This window comes from Muscardinus avellanarius (assembly GCF_963383645.1).
Source record: "Muscardinus avellanarius genome assembly, chromosome: 1".
Lineage (NCBI taxonomy): Eukaryota > Metazoa > Chordata > Mammalia > Rodentia > Gliridae > Muscardinus > Muscardinus avellanarius.
The window spans coordinates 151,608,182-151,623,825 of NC_137786.1; the positions used below are offsets into that span (position 1 = coordinate 151,608,182).

The following is a 15,644-nucleotide window of genomic DNA, read 5'->3' on the forward strand; positions in this document are numbered from 1 at the left end:
TGATTGCTTTAAATCTTAATTTTTGGAAGAAGGGTACAAGTGTTCCAAGTTTAATTTCTTCCTAAAGGCACTATGCATGCCAGTGTTTATGGGGTTGACTTGTATTTTGGATAAGGGGACACTATCAGGGTGCTAGGTACTGACTTAGAATGTTTGGGAGAAGACTGCTGACATAACAGAGTTCATCACTACATATACAGTGGCCTGTAGAAAAAAAGTGCTTAAGGGCTCAGTGATAAGAGTGCATGCCAGCCGGGTGAGGTGGTGCAGGCTTGTAATCCCAGCATTTGGGAGGCTGAGACAGGAGGATCACAGTTGGCGCACAGCCTCAGCTACTTAGTGAGACCCTGTTTCAATATAAATAATAAAAAATAGGGCTGGGGTGTAACTTGGAGGTACAATGCTCCTGGGTTCCATCTCTAGTACTGAAAAAAAAAGTGTATGGCACACCCAACACTGCAAAACAAAACAAAGCAAAGCAAAACAAGGGTTCTTAATATGCACTATTTTATGCTAAATAGGGCTTAGTACTGTACATGCTAGGTATGTGCATTACCTTGTTTTATCTCACAGATGAAAAAACTGAGTCTTAAAAAGGTTAGTAATTTGTTCAAGGTCACATAACTACTTAGTGGAAGTCTGAATTAGGCATCCTGACTTTTTTTTTTTTAGGTAATGGGGGATGGAACTCAGGAGCATTATACCTCTAAGCTACACCCCCTGCCCTATTTAATATTCTTTATTTTGAAACTGGGTCTCACTAAGTTGCAGAGGGCTCACTAAGTAGCTGAGGCTGGCCACAAACCACGATCCTCTTGTTTCAGCCTCCCAAGTACTAGGATTACAAGCATGTGCCATCACACTTGGCCTCTGCTTGGTTTTAAATTACTATATATCATGTAATTTTTCTCTTCTACAAAGCACTTCTTCCATCCCCAATATACTTATGAAAGTTCATCTTCCTAAGAAATCCCATGTTTAACCTTAGCATATTATTTATCTTACTAACATGTAATTATCTATTTAATTTTTAGTATTGTTTGTTAGACTAATGTCATACACAGGACAGCACTCAGTGCTTAAAACACAGAGGGTACTCAACAGAATTGTTGATAAAAGAATTAACTTTATTTTATTTTATTTTATTTATTTATTTTTTTGGTGGTACTGGGGTTCCTGGAAGCCCTTCTTCCTCCGGGCTACACTCCCAGACCTATTTTATATTTTTGAAACAGGGTCTCTTACGCCAGCACGGCTGGCTTCGAACCTGCGTGATCCTCCTGTCTCCGCCTCCCAAGCGCGGGGATTACAAGCATGCGCCACCACACCCGGCTAACTTTATTTTAATTGTATCTCCCATCAAACTATAAGGTCATTGACTACAGGGACTGAAATTTTAATTTCTGGAATCATAGGTCTGATATAAAGCTTTGTCCCTTTAGATGCCTAATAATTATTGAATAAATATTCTACCATGTCAACTTCAAATGCAATCAGAATAATTTTACACACAGTTATCTGTTATTTTTACTTAATAATTTATCTGCTGGGATAGAGCATTAAGTAAAACAAATATGATCCAGGTAGTATTTATTATTTAGTGAAGAAAGCTAACATAACCACATAATCAAAGAATTACTCATAAGTGATATAAAGTAATAAAACCCTAGCCTTAGATAGTGATCCAGGAAACCTATTTTAAATAGTGTAAACAGGGAATATTTCTCTGGAGACATGACATTTAAGCTAAAGATTTTGGAATATAGACGCCAGTTATGAAAAACAAGAGGGAAAAGAGTGCTGTAGGCAAGAGAAACAGAATGCAAATGTCCTGGGACTTGAGAACAAGAAAGCAAAGAAACTTAGCATGTTTGAGAAGTTGAAAAAATACTGATTCAGCCAAGTATGGCAATGAGGAATGGCAGATTCTGAAGCTAAGCAGTAGTACTTTCGTTTCTCTAAGCAGAAAGCCAGTTTGATAGCAAGTTACTCTATCATTTCATATTGTTTTCCAGTGGCCCTGTTCTCTGGGATATAATGTATACTGAAAGTGATAGTAATTTCTTATAGTACTTTACAGGACCTTAGAATACAAAGTCTGTGTTGAGTCAAACTAAACCACGGATAGAATGTGACCAAGCAGATGTTTCTACTCCTGAACACAAAGATAGGTCTAACAATAAAAAATTTAAGAATCATAGTAATGATTACTATATTCTTTTGTTACTCAGTGACAAGTTACTGAGTTCCTTTTATACTCTTATGTGCCAGGCACTATGATAAATGCTATGGGAATAAAAACAACTGGCAGTAAGGGATAAGAAAGATGACTTCCTACCATGTAGAATTCAGAGTGTGTTGCTGCTTTCCATTAAACTGGAATTAGCCTTTTTCACAGAAAAACAGTCTGCCTTGGCAACTTTTGAAAGGTCTGTTGCACATGTGCAGTTCTGCTTCATGAAACATGTAGAACACACCTTGGTTCAAAGTGAGCCACCTCATTAAATGATGGCCATATGCCAAACCATTTGTTCTGTTTTCCCAGGAGTCATCAACTATGGAGTATACTATTCTTCCTTTGGAAATACTCTTAAGAATGAAACAAATAAGCATCATGGTACAGTTTTAAAAAAACAATATAAACTAAGCAGTATTAAGAATACATGTAGCTGGGCGTGGTGACACACACTTGTAATCCTAGCATTCGGGAGGCTGAGACAGGAGGATTCGGGTTTGCAGCCAGCCTGAGCTACTTAGTGAGGCCTTCTGCAACTCAGTGAGACCCTGTTTCAAAATAAAGAGTAAAAAATTAGGTCTGGGGATGTAGCTCGGAGGTTAAGAATGCTCCTGTGTTCCATCTCCAGTACTGTTAAAAAAAAAAACAAAAAAACAAAACAAAACAAAAAAAAACCTGAGATGAGAATAGTGGCACAAACCTGTAATCTCAGCACTTGGGGGGCTGAGACAGGAGGATTGCAGGTTCAAGACTAACCTCAGCAATTTAGTGAGGCTCTCAGCAACCTAGTTTCATAATCTATAAGTATACCATTTCATAATCTATAAGTATAGTGCTGTTCATGTGCCATCTGTAACTGACCTTTGACTACTGTTCGATACCAACTCAATGCCAACTTCATTGCCATACCCATTCTCTTGCCTAGATCATGGCAACAGCTTTCTACTGTGCTCTGTGCCCTCAGCCAGTGCTTCTGCTTCACCCTCTACTCCTTTGCTATAATATAACTCAAGACACTTCCCTGGTGTTACTCCTTCAATCTCATCTAAGCACAATTTCTATAGAATCTAAGGACAAACCATTTATTTACATTGGCATGAAAATTATTTCATGATAAGGTCTGCTACCACCTTATAGCTTCGTTTACTGATACACTTCTACATTTTTCCACATATTGACTGCATACAACTTCTGTTCTGTATTTCATAACATTAGGCTTTTCACACACTGTTCTTTCTGCATGAAACATCTTTCCTTTTCATGTCCCTGGTTAGCTTATGGCTGACTAGTAAGACTACTCTTCCAGGAATTCTTCCTTGTCCTGTAGTCTATGAGATGTGCTTTCATAGCACCTCACAGGTGACTCTACTATAGTATTTATTGTATAGCACTGTTATCCTTCATTACTTCACTGTTAGTAATTTGAGGGGAGGAATCATGCTTTTTACTTTTTATTTTTCAGAATATGAAATCTTGGTGCTTCTCGGTAAATGTTAGTTAAATGAATACATTCCTATCTTCTATGACAACATTTTAAATAGAGAACTTCCAAATATTCTAATTTTCTTTTAATATACTATAGGTATATTACATATGAATATTTAAACCTATTAATACTTAAATTTATTTGAATCTATTTAATTTATACCATATATCTATAAAATATGACTTATTTAAAATATAATTTCTTATGTATTCTAAAATTTTTTTTCATGACTAATGAGAAACTCCAAGCACCATCATTCTCAAAACTGAATAAGGAAGCTACCCCACACTTCATGTTCACCATGTTATTCCATTGATTCTCTAAGTAATTACTTCTACTTTTATGATATTTAATCTTTTCAAATGATTGATCTTAATTACTCTTACAAAACATATCCTTTACCTGTTAATTGGCAGATTTTCCTCTTTTTCTTTGGGCAATTTTTCCAATATGGTCTTTGTCTTTTATTTTCTGGCAGTTAGTTACATAGGAATTTAAGTCTATGTGCTTATATTATAGTGTTTTTTGTGTGTGTGTGCGTGTGTGCGGTACTAGGGGAGGAACTCAGGGGCTTTTCTACTTCTGGGCTATACTCCCAGACCTATTTTTTATACTTTATTTGGAAAGAGGGTCTCACTAGGTTGCTGAGAGCCTCACTCAATAGCTGAGGCTGGCTTTGAACCTGTGGGATCTTCCTGTCTCAACCTCCCAAATGCTGGGATTACAAGCGTGTGCCACCATGCCCCGATATAATTTAGTGTTTTAAAACTATCTGAAGCCTCCCTTTGGGTTCCTTCTTAAATATTATTTCAATTTCTTTTCTTCATGAGGTTGCATTAAATTATATTATTACCCTTATCTAAAGTTTCATAGTAAAACAGATGAATAAAAAAACTCTTCCCAACATAATGTTGAATTATTGGTACTCAATTAGCTGTGCATGTTGAGTGAATAAATTTCCACCCACTATTTACCAAAAGAGGTTTCTGAATAATGGACTAAAAACAATGTGGGAAATGTAAATTTCCTTTATGCGTGTGTATGTTAAAATTACTTGATCTATAAAGGTCTAGAAAGTTCTTTTAGAATGTACGCCAACAATGAAGAAAAGTTCTAGGATGTTATTTATAATAAGTTTAAAAGGTAACCAGTACTTCTTGGAGTAGGAAGTTAAAGACAGAAGGTCTTTGGAGGGAAACAGAGGAGGATTTCATTGTATAGAAATTGAGTGTGATAATTGAAAATCTGAGAATATGACAAAAGCATATAATGCAAAAAAATGGCTAATGGAAGTGCACAAATGTGGCAAATAAGAAAATAAGCATGATTTTAAGTAACTACGCCAAACAAAGAGCATTTGATGTTAGGAATGTTTTCCGTTGACTGCTGGGGACACAACACTGACAATGTCAAAGTATACATGATAGCTGGCAGAAGCAAATTATATTTAGCCAAAAGGGGAAAAGACATAAAAAATTCCATGATCATATTTGTTAGTAGAAAGCAGAAATTTAGAAGAAAATTTATAATCATCTTTACTAGCACCTGTCATGTGCACTTTACAGGTTTTAAAAGCTAAAAGATAGGAGAAAAACAGAAGTACAAAAATATAAAAAAACCCCAAAAGCTTAAATAATTTTTACCTATGTTGAACAAATAAAGGGTTAATCTAATGAGAAATATTATGTCAGAAAAAATTATAGGTAAACAATTTTATATTCCCTAATGGGATATGGAACATATGCCCAATGATGTAGCTAATAAACCCTAGGGATTTTCTGCTATTCATCTATTATAGGAATATGAATAAGGTAGCAAAAACAACAATAAAAACTGCATAATCACTCTGTCTTTAAAATTTTAATATATAAAACATTCTAAACATCTGGGTGATTGGATAGTTTGCATTTTCATTTACATTTCCAGCTTATATGAGAAAGCTTTTTTGGGGGGGTCATTTATGAAATTCCATTTATTATATTTCTGCCATTATTCATATTTATACTCAGTTTTATAATTGAATGAATGAGGGTGGCACATGTAAAAATTATATAAAGTGAATAATAAATTAAAACCAAATTACATTCTATTAGACACTAATAATTGCCATGTTATTTTATTTTTATTTTTGGTACTCAGGATAGAATTTAGGGCTTTTTGCATTGTAGGCAAGCACTTTATCCTCAGCCCTTTCTACAGTTTACTTTCAAGATAGGGTCTCACTAAGTTGTCCAGGCTGCTATTGATCCTCCTTTCTCAGTCTCTTGACTACTGAGATTACAGGTGTGTGTCACCATGCCCAGCTATAATTGCTAATCTTTTAATTCATTATAAAGTAATAAAAACACATTTTACAGTCATTTTAAGAAGTGTACATGACACTGTAATAAGATGCCTATGACAAGAAAAGACTGGTATGGCCACAAGTTAGTGAACCTGGCAATATATCACTATCTTTGTGCTTTGAGCAAAAAAACCTAATAACAAAACTTACAAAGTCACACAAATATTGATTAGTGCTTTACAGATTTACAGATTGTCATGACTTAGGTTCATAATGGGCTACAGAGTATCTGTTCATTTATATTAACTCTGAATTTCTGTACTTCTGAATGAAATACAGTTACTTACTTTTTTCTTCGGTTTGACTCCACAAAATATTTACGGGCTTGATTTCGACATATTTTTTGTTGCTGCAGTAATATTTGGCGCTCTTCTTCTAAATTTTTCTCTAGACGGGTTTTCATATCTCTAATAATAACATTAAGTTAAGAACAACAGCTTATGTCTTTCATGGATAAATGTAAAGACGATAATAAATATAACTATAGCTTTAAGCTAATGATATGTTGTTTTTGTGAAACAATTAGGATGTGTACACATTAGTATTAGTAATAAGACCAGAAGATGTTTTATATTAAAAAATTCTGACTTGATATTAGAATTTAAGATAGGTCTCACTTTCTCTGGGTGGGGGGAATTTGAGAAACCATGAGCTCAGACAAGGAAACTATATATATTCATTCACTGTAATGATATTTGAACAGTTGCCTTTTTAGGCATGTATATACTATAAAACAGTTGCAATTCACTAATAGAAAGTAAATAAATTAAATGTTTCATAGTATAGAAATGTTTCATATATCCTTTATACTATGAAAGTCATAATCAAATATTAAAAGTCAAATAGCAATGTAATTGGAATCTGGGGGATATAGTTATTTACTTAGTGATTTAATTACAGGCTATAAAAACAAAACAATCCCACTCAGACATCATGCATAGTCATCTGTTTATCCAAAAGTTTTCTAAAGAAGTTGAAATATTTGATTATCCTAACCATTCATTTGAAATTTATTATATATAAACTTTAAAAATATATTGATGTGGTTAGTTTCACTAACTTATTATTATATAGTTTACTCAGATTTGCCACAGTATTTTTGTTTCATAATTTTGAATTTTAAAAATGGTCACTGAATAACTTAACTATTTAGTGGCTCATCATTAAGATATAAAAGCGTGTGAGATTACACTTAAGTTACAGATTGCAGGGCCTCCCCTTTTGTCTTTTTCAGAATAAATGGTTGTTTATATATATATATTTTTTTTCCCAAAGCCGGTCATGGTGGCACATACTTGTAATCCCAGTATTTGGGGGGGTGAGACAGGACGATCCCAAGTTTGCGAACAGCCTCAGCAAGTAGTGAGACTCTTATCAACCAAGTGAGATCCTATTTCAAACTAGGGCTGGGGGTGTAGCTCAGAGGTAGAATGCCTCTGGGCTCAAGTATCACAATCAATCAATCAATCAATAATTTTTTCTAAAAGTTGAGGTTCAAAATTTTTATGAGATTCATTTAATCAACATGTAATAAATTGGTTATTGATGGTAATTCGGAATATAAAAATATACTTGACAATAAATTATGCTATACATGATTTGTTAATTCCAAATGTTGTAATTTCAGGGTCCTATACTGGTTCACCATCAATATTATAAAAATCTATTATAAGCTGGGTGTGGTAGACACTTGGGAGTGCTTGGGAGGCAGGTTCAAAGCCATCCTCAACAACTTGGTGAGGTTCTCAGCAACCTAGTGAGATCCTGTTTCCACATAAGAAATATGTGGAAAGTATTTATGTGGAAATATTTAAAAAGCAGGATGACGGTGTAGCTTGGAGTTAGAATGCCTCTGGGTTCAATTCCTAGTGCCCCCCCCACGTCTATCATATATTTCAAAATAGTCATATTTATTTGAACTTTTTAGTTGTTGGGACCTTTTCTAATGGGGTTTGTTTTCTTTTTTCTTCTTCTTCTTCTTCTTCTTCTTCTTCTTCTTCTTCTTCTTCTTCTTCTTCTTCTTCTTCTTCTTCTTTTTTTTTGGTGGTACTGGGGTTCCTGGAAGCCCTTCTATCTCCGGGCTACACTCCCAGACCTATTTTTACATTTTTATTTGGAAACAGGGTCTCCTAAGCCAGTGCGAGAGGCTGGCTTCGAACCTGCGCGATCCTCCTGTCTCTGCCTCCCAAGCGCGGGGATTACAAGCGTGCGCCACCACGCCCGGCTTCTTTCTTTTTGATACTAGTGATTGGTCCCAGGGAGTGAGGTACACACACCTCTGTGATCCTAGTACTTGGGAGGCTGTGACAGAAGGATTTCAGGTTTTAGGCAGCCTTAGAAATGTAGTAAGACTCTCAGAAACTTAAGAAGACCCTGTTTCAAAATAAAAAACAAGGGTTGGGAGTTTAGAGGTAGAATGCTCCTGGGTTCAATCCCTAGTACCCATTTCCCCCCCAAAAAAGCACAGTTACTATAACTTCAAACAATAAAAATGTGAAACTATTTTCTGCCAGTTTTCCTTTACATTTTTTAATATATATTTATCATTTTAGTAGATCGAGTTTATTCTGCAACATAGAATAAGATATGACTCAGGGCAGATATAGTATAGATTATTCATTTTTAGAGGTCTTGAATAAGAAAGAGGAGATATTAGAACATAGTTAAAGAGGATTATGTGGTCAAGAGGTTTAATTATTAGTTTACCTAATTTAAGGATTGTCAAAACTGGAACATGCTAAGAGAAACTGAAAGTTAACTATGAGAGGTGGAATAATTTATAATCCAGGGCTATTGCGGAAAATAAAGGGGATAGAAATAAGGGCATAAGTGGATGTATTCACATTTTACAGTAAAAGTGATATCCCATCAGCGAGCCTGGGAAAAAAAGCAGGTGGGTAGGTGTGTGTGGGTTTGTATTGTTTGTTGGAAGGGACCTGCTATGTTCATAGCATAGATGCTTTATCAGTGGTAAGAAAGTCTACTGAGAATGGTGGAAGGTGGTAGAGATCTGGCATAGACCTTAGGGGAGCAAGAGAAAGCCTGTTTGTATTTAGGTAATACTAGTGCCAATCTATACTGTCTTTTGCCAATCTATAGTTTTCTATGACAACATTTTTATTGTCCACAGGAAGGAATAGAGAAGGACTATGATAGTTTCTGCGTAGAGGAAGTGGGATAGGAGTGCAAAGAACTAAGGATGTTGGTGAGGGAATATGAGCAAATATTCAAGAATATGGTATAAGATGGGTAAAAAGGAGAAGCATGGCAAGTATTCGGATAAAATGAAAGAGTCAAAGATGGGATATCTGTCAGAAAAAAGAGGCACAGCACGAAGAGGGGACCCCCCACCTTTCCCTTTTTTTAAAAATATTGTAATTTGAATTCTTATAAGAGACTGAAATGATGTAATTTTAGTTAACTTTACTCACACAGAATTTATAGGTATTATTCTTTTATAGGCTTTAGAATTAGGAAATTTTGACTCCGGTTAGTCTCTTCAGCAAAAAGCTGGATGGCTTCGGGGTATTTTGTTCATATCTGGAAATCACACCTAAAATTTTTACTAAAATATTTGCATTTGTTTATTTTAAGAATATGATGTTTTAACTTTATTTCCATTCATTCATTCATTTAATAAATCTGAGCACCTACTCTGTATTAGGAATCTAATGGGAAACACTACAGACACTAAGAACATCCAAAATAATGCTTATATAAAAGGTGCTTCAGTGTTTTTCCAACTGGAAAACATAATATTCTTTAGTGTCACTGTTTTTTATACATTCAAATTCCCTTTATCCCAATTTGTGTGTGTGTGTGTGTGTGTGTGTGTGTATTTATGTGTGTGTATGTGTGTGTGCAATAAAAACTTGTATATATGCATATTAGCAAAATATATAAACATAGCAAATACACATAAACAAAAACAAAAGTAGGATTTTATCAAAATCTCATGGTCATCTATTGAAATGATTACTTATTACTGTTTTATTTTTTTTGTGATACTGAGGGTGGAGCCCAGGGGCTTTTCTACCTCTGGGCTATACTCCCCCAGGGGCTTTTCTACCTCTGGGCTATACTCCCAGACGTATTTTATACTTTATTTGGAAACAGGGTCTCACTAAGTTGCTGTGAGCCTCACTAAGTAGCTGAGGCTGGCTTCGAACCCATGCGATCCTCCTTTCTCAGTCTCCCAAGCACTGGGATTACAAGCATGTGCCACCATGTCCGGCTTACTGTATAGCTGTTCTTGGTGGGTACTGGGGATTAGACCCAGGGATATTCTGTTCTGAGTTATACCCTCAGACCGTTTTATTTTTAAAATTTCAAACAGGGACTCGCTAAGTTGCTGAGGTTGGAATGGAAACTATCATCTTCCCATTTTAGCCCCCCAAGTACTGGGATTACAGGGGTGTACCATGGCACTTAAACTGTGTAGGGTTTTTTTTTTTTTTAGCATATTGTTAGTAATATATTTCTTTACAGGAAACAATCATTACAATTCTGGAATAAAGTCTCTTTGGTTATGTTCATTTAATTTATTGAATTCTATTCACAGTATTTTTGGTGTTTATATTAATATTCATATTATATCAATTTTATTTTTTATCATATCAATTTTAGAAAATAAAATTTGTGATCATTTCATTAATGAAAATTATGGGAAGATATATGCTTTATCAGTAAGCCATTTTTTAATATCGCCTATATTTTGATTTAGAAATAAATTTAGGTCAGTGTAATAGGAGTTTGTTTTCCAAGAAAATACAAATTACAAGAAAGTACAAAGGGAGAAAATCAAATTACAAGAAAATTACAAATTACAAGAAAATACAAAATAAGGGAGAAAAATCAAATTCATATAGAAGACAGTCCTATTTATTTCAGAGTACATCTCTAAAATGACAATTCAGGGGAGCAGTGAGGGAAAAGGCAAACTGAATGAGGTTAATAATGAAAACAAGAGAGGAGCTAGAAGGTACAACTGCAGGCTACCATTTTGAGAACTTTGCCAAAGAAGAGACAGAAAGGACAGAAGCTTGAGGAAAGCATTATTAGAGAAAGTACATTTTACCATTGTGAAGCTCTGCACATCCTGTCTTCCTCAGTAAATCTGCATCTCTAGAGCTTAGAATAAAGTTGGCCAAAAAGCAGATACTCAATCAAATTGTTCCATGACTTGCTGTTAAAGCTGTATCAGAGTATAAAAATATCCCAGAAGTTGGAAGGAATGAGGATAAGGAAACAGGGAGAAGAACATGGTGGGTGGGGTGAGGAGGACTGGAGCTTGAGGTTAATTTAGAAAGAGAAGACACTCCATTCCCTGAGAAGAATGAAGATGATGATTACACATCACATCACTGCCAACCAAAGTCCTTTGAGAATATGAATGTTAAATCCCTATTATCCTGACATTCTCTGAAGAAATAAACATGGTTTATGTATTTTGAAAACAAAACTGTTTTCATTTTCTATAATGTAACTAACCAAAACACCAAAGGTGGGCCCAAGAAATTCTTAGGGGAAAAAACCATTAACAATCCAGTTTGTGAAGGTCTAGGTTTCTTGTTTTCTGTTGTGCTATCACTCTGACAACAGACTGGACTGGATGGAAAACAAAACAAACTACCAAACTGTCCAAGGGTTTAGCCGCTCTGGTAAATGGATTAGGGGTGTGCTAGATAAACTGTTAAAACAGACTCTTTGAGGATAAAACGTGTGTGTGTGTGTGTGTGTGTGTGTGTGTGTGTAGTAAGTACTTGGGCTGGAACCCAGGGGCCTTCTTCCTCCGGGCTATATTTCCAGACCTATTTTATATTTTTGATTTGGAAACAGGGTTTCATTAAGTTGCTGAGAGCCTCACTCAGTAGCTGAGGCTGGCTTCGAACCTGTGCCATCCTCCTGTCCCAGCCTCCCAAGCGCGGGGATTACCAGCGTGAGCCACCACGCCCGGCAACAAAACATTTTAATTTGTGCAATTTCTCCAATTAATTAGAACAATTAATTAGGAAGTGGTTAATATGTAAGTCAATAACATAATAGTATCAATCCAGGACGGGAAACAAAAACCTTCCCCACAGAATACACGGGTGATGTATTTTAAAATCCACAAAAATTTGACAATGAATTTGAAGGACGGGGCTAGGGGTGACAGGAGCAGAGGACTGCCCATCGAATAGGATAAATGGCATACATACATGTGGTCCAAAGGGGGTGAAATGACAGTTGCCAAAGCAACAGCCGCGCTAAGATGACTTGCTAATTTCAATCACCTTGCGTCAGAGGCAGTGGGAATGGAAGGGGCACAGGACGGGCCCCGCTTCTAACACCGCGACCGCGCAGCCACCGGCTGGGAAGGATACAGGTAAGCGCCAGGTCGCTGGCGCCCGCCGCTCTCCCGGGGGCTGGCCCGGGCTCTGCCGACGGTGTCGGAGGATTCGGCGCCCAGGCCCGCGGTCGCGCTCTGGGCTCCCGGCCTGCCCGTCAGCATCCTTCACCTGAGCGCCGCCTCTCGGCTCACCCCCAGCGCCTGCCTCATGGCAGCTCCGGCTTCCTCCGCTTCTCCTCGGCCCCTCCCTACTCTCCGTCCCTCAGGCCTCGCGTCACGGGCGCCGAAGGGTGGGCCGCGGTAGCCCTGGCTCCCGCGCAGCGGCGCTGGTGACAGTGGTGGCGATGGCAGCTGCGACGGCGGTGACTTGGCCGGGCAATAGCAGAAGTGGCGGCCGCGACCCCGCCGCTGCCATCTTGACAACCAACGGACGCCGCGTCCTTCGCGACGGGAACCAAGGAGGAGAACGGGGCGGGACGGCGCGCCGAGACAGCCAATAGGAGGCGGTGGCGGCGCGCCGAGGCAGCCAATAGGAGGCGGCGGCGGCCCCACCCGCGGGGAGCTTCCCCGAACTCCGCAGCGGCCCGCGGGAGGACCGGAGACTTTTCCCTTAGAGCTCCATTCCATACCCCCTCACCTTTTATGAGGGCGTTTTCCTGGGGCTGGGGGTCAGGGGGTTGGAGGTATTGAGAATGGTGAAAGATAGGGAGATGGAAAATCCCCAGACACAGGCATATGCCACCCGCAGATTCTGAGATGATTATTTCGGGGATAATTTGGACATGGGTTTGCTGTTTAAATACAAAATCTTGTTGTGGGGGTTTAAGTTGTGAAACTTTCTAAGGGCATCAATATCCTCAAACATCATCTCTTTAAGAAGTTGTTGTAAAGTGAAAATTTTCCTTCCTGACCTTCTCTCACTCGCTCCTTCGAGCTTCTGCAATCCCCTGCCCTACTTATAACGTCTACATTTCAAAGGCTTCTAATGGTCCTTGCCTTGCTGCCAGATTCTGGAAATGAACCATCACAGTGAAAGCGGCCTGAAAAGAAGCCCAGATTTCATTTAGTAACCTCCTGGGAAGATATGCCAGAAGAGATCATCGTATTAAAATTGTTTCAGGAGGCATGGAAAATTAAACGGAGTTTTGAGCCACTGGTTTAACTGCTTTGCAAGTAAAAATTTGGAAAATGCCTGAAACTTTTCGTTGGAGCCCAAATATAAAAGCACTTAGAAAATTTGACTGTATTTTAACCAGTTCTTTTTCTTTTTTGGTGGAAAATTTCTCATCTTGGAAGCAGAATATAACAGATCAAATAAGATCACTCACTTACCCTTCAAATGTCTCTGCCTTTGCAAATCAATTTGTTCATTTTTTAGAGTTTAAATAATAAACTTTTCCAGCTGAAACTATTTAAAACAGAATTTTTGCAAACGTGGATGTAATGACTCAAGTTGGAATATGTTCTGGGACTGAGGTTTTAAAATTCCATAACGATGTAGGCACCAGCTTTGGGGCAAGATAGAGGCGCTGATTTTTGCCTCTCAGGTACTGGAATTACAAAAGTCCAGCTGGAAGTTGTTAGATTGCTTTCTACATATGTTTGAAAGGGAGTCTGCTTGAAGGAGTGAGGAAGAAGATAACTAGGGAGCCCCTTTCACAATGAGTCTGTGTGCACTAGAACCCTCCCTGTATACTGTCAAAGCCATCTTCATTCTGGACAATGATGGAGATCAACTTTTTGCCAAGTACTATGATACCTACCCCAGTGTCAAGGAACAAAAGGCCTTTGAGAAGAAGAACATTCTCAACAAGAGCCATTGGACTGATAGTGAGATTGCCCTCTTGGAAAGCCTGACAGTGGTGTATAAAGGCAGTATGGATGTATTTCTGTGATTGGCAGCTCCTTTGAAAATGAGCTGATGTTTATGGCTATTATGAACTGCCTCTTTGACTCCTTGAGCCAGATACTGTGGAAAAATGTAGAAAAATAAGCTCTACAAAATGAGATTAGGGAGGGGATCTTCTTGGCCGTGGATGAAATCATAGATGGAGGGTGGTCCCAGAGAGTGGTCCTCAGCAAGTAGTACACCGGGTGGCATTACAGGGTGAAGATGTCCCCCTTGTGCAGACCATGTCCCAGGTGCTGCAGTCAGCTAAGAAACAGATCAAGTGGTCCCTCCTCTGGTGAAGACCCCCTGTGCCTGACCCCTCATACCCCTCAACATTCCGCATGTCTGCTGTGACTCCTTATCCGGTCCCCAACCGGTGACTTCGTGGTCATCTTGGGAATCACAAGGGATCCTTAGATCTCTATCCTATTTAGGGTTGCCTCCTCCCCAACACACTTTCCTTTTCTTCTCACTCTGCTGAGAGATTTTTCTCCCAGCAGATTTGAATACAGGGCAGGGGAAACAAACTCCTCTTTCCTAGACTAGATTGTGCTTCCCACTTCCTACCCTTTGTATTTTCTCAACTTCTTTGCCCATTGCTGTAGCTATTCTCCAGATGAAAGCAGGAGAGAGAATGTGCTGAGTGTTTGTTTTCCTTCCTTTGCCTCTGCCCAGCCTTCATCCCAACAGCCCACATGTCCAGCAGGAGCAGGGGTGGGGAGAAATCTTTTCTGTAGCGAGGGGGTAGGGATTTATGTTAGTCCCACTTGCTGGTCTCAGCATTTCCCTTCATTTCTTCATATTGCCTGTCCTTTATCCTGGGAAAGAGATGGGAACAACTTATAAGGAGAGCACAGAGTGGTGCAAACTGTCATTTAAATGTAATTGAATGGGGCTTATAAAATTCGTACTCTCCCCTGATTTGCATATAGCTTTATAATGACCACAGCCATTATAAAGAGATGGGGGTGCCCATTTCTTGACCTTAACTCTATCTTTAGTGACTGTGGGATCTTTGCCTGGTTTGTCCTCTGGGGGAGGAGGGAAAGCCACGCCCTGGAACAAAACTCCACTCTAGTCTTGGTAGAAGAGTTTCTGCTCACAACTGGGGAAGGAGTAGGGACTTATGACTTGGGCCCTGGCCTTCCTGCACACATTTGCTCCTCTGCCTTGGATCTGCCATCTGCTGCTTAACCCTGTCCTGTCTGCCTAAGCCTTACATAAAAGCAGTAGGTTTGGGCTCTTCCTCACCTAGATGGCCAGGAAAGGATTTCTCCAGGAGGATGAGAGGATCAAACACTCTTGGGTCTCCTCTTTCCTCTTGGCCCAAAGCTCTCTCCCCACAAAACACATCTT

General features: G+C 38.6%; 1 protein-coding gene and 1 pseudogene across 2 annotated transcripts in view; one reads left to right on the forward strand and one right to left on the reverse strand.

Annotated features, from left to right (window-relative positions):
• Window positions 1-12,559, reverse strand: part of CEP126 (centrosomal protein 126) — a gene marked incomplete at both ends in the record, with an annotated part of 77,052 nt that extends 64,493 nt beyond the window's left edge. The window contains 2 exons of the mRNA XM_080700573.1: window positions 6,354-6,473; window positions 12,432-12,559. Of these exons, the coding sequence (XP_080556699.1) occupies window positions 6,354-6,473; window positions 12,432-12,559 (248 nt within the window). The remainder of the gene's footprint in view (window positions 1-6,353; window positions 6,474-12,431) is intronic.
• A 1,499-nt stretch (window positions 12,560-14,058) lies between these two features.
• On the forward strand, window positions 14,059-14,587 carry LOC308258350 (coatomer subunit zeta-1-like; annotated as a pseudogene). Its single transcript has one exon. The product of its transcript is annotated as a coatomer subunit zeta-1-like (transcript).
• Window positions 14,588-15,644: the final 1,057 nt, after the last annotated feature.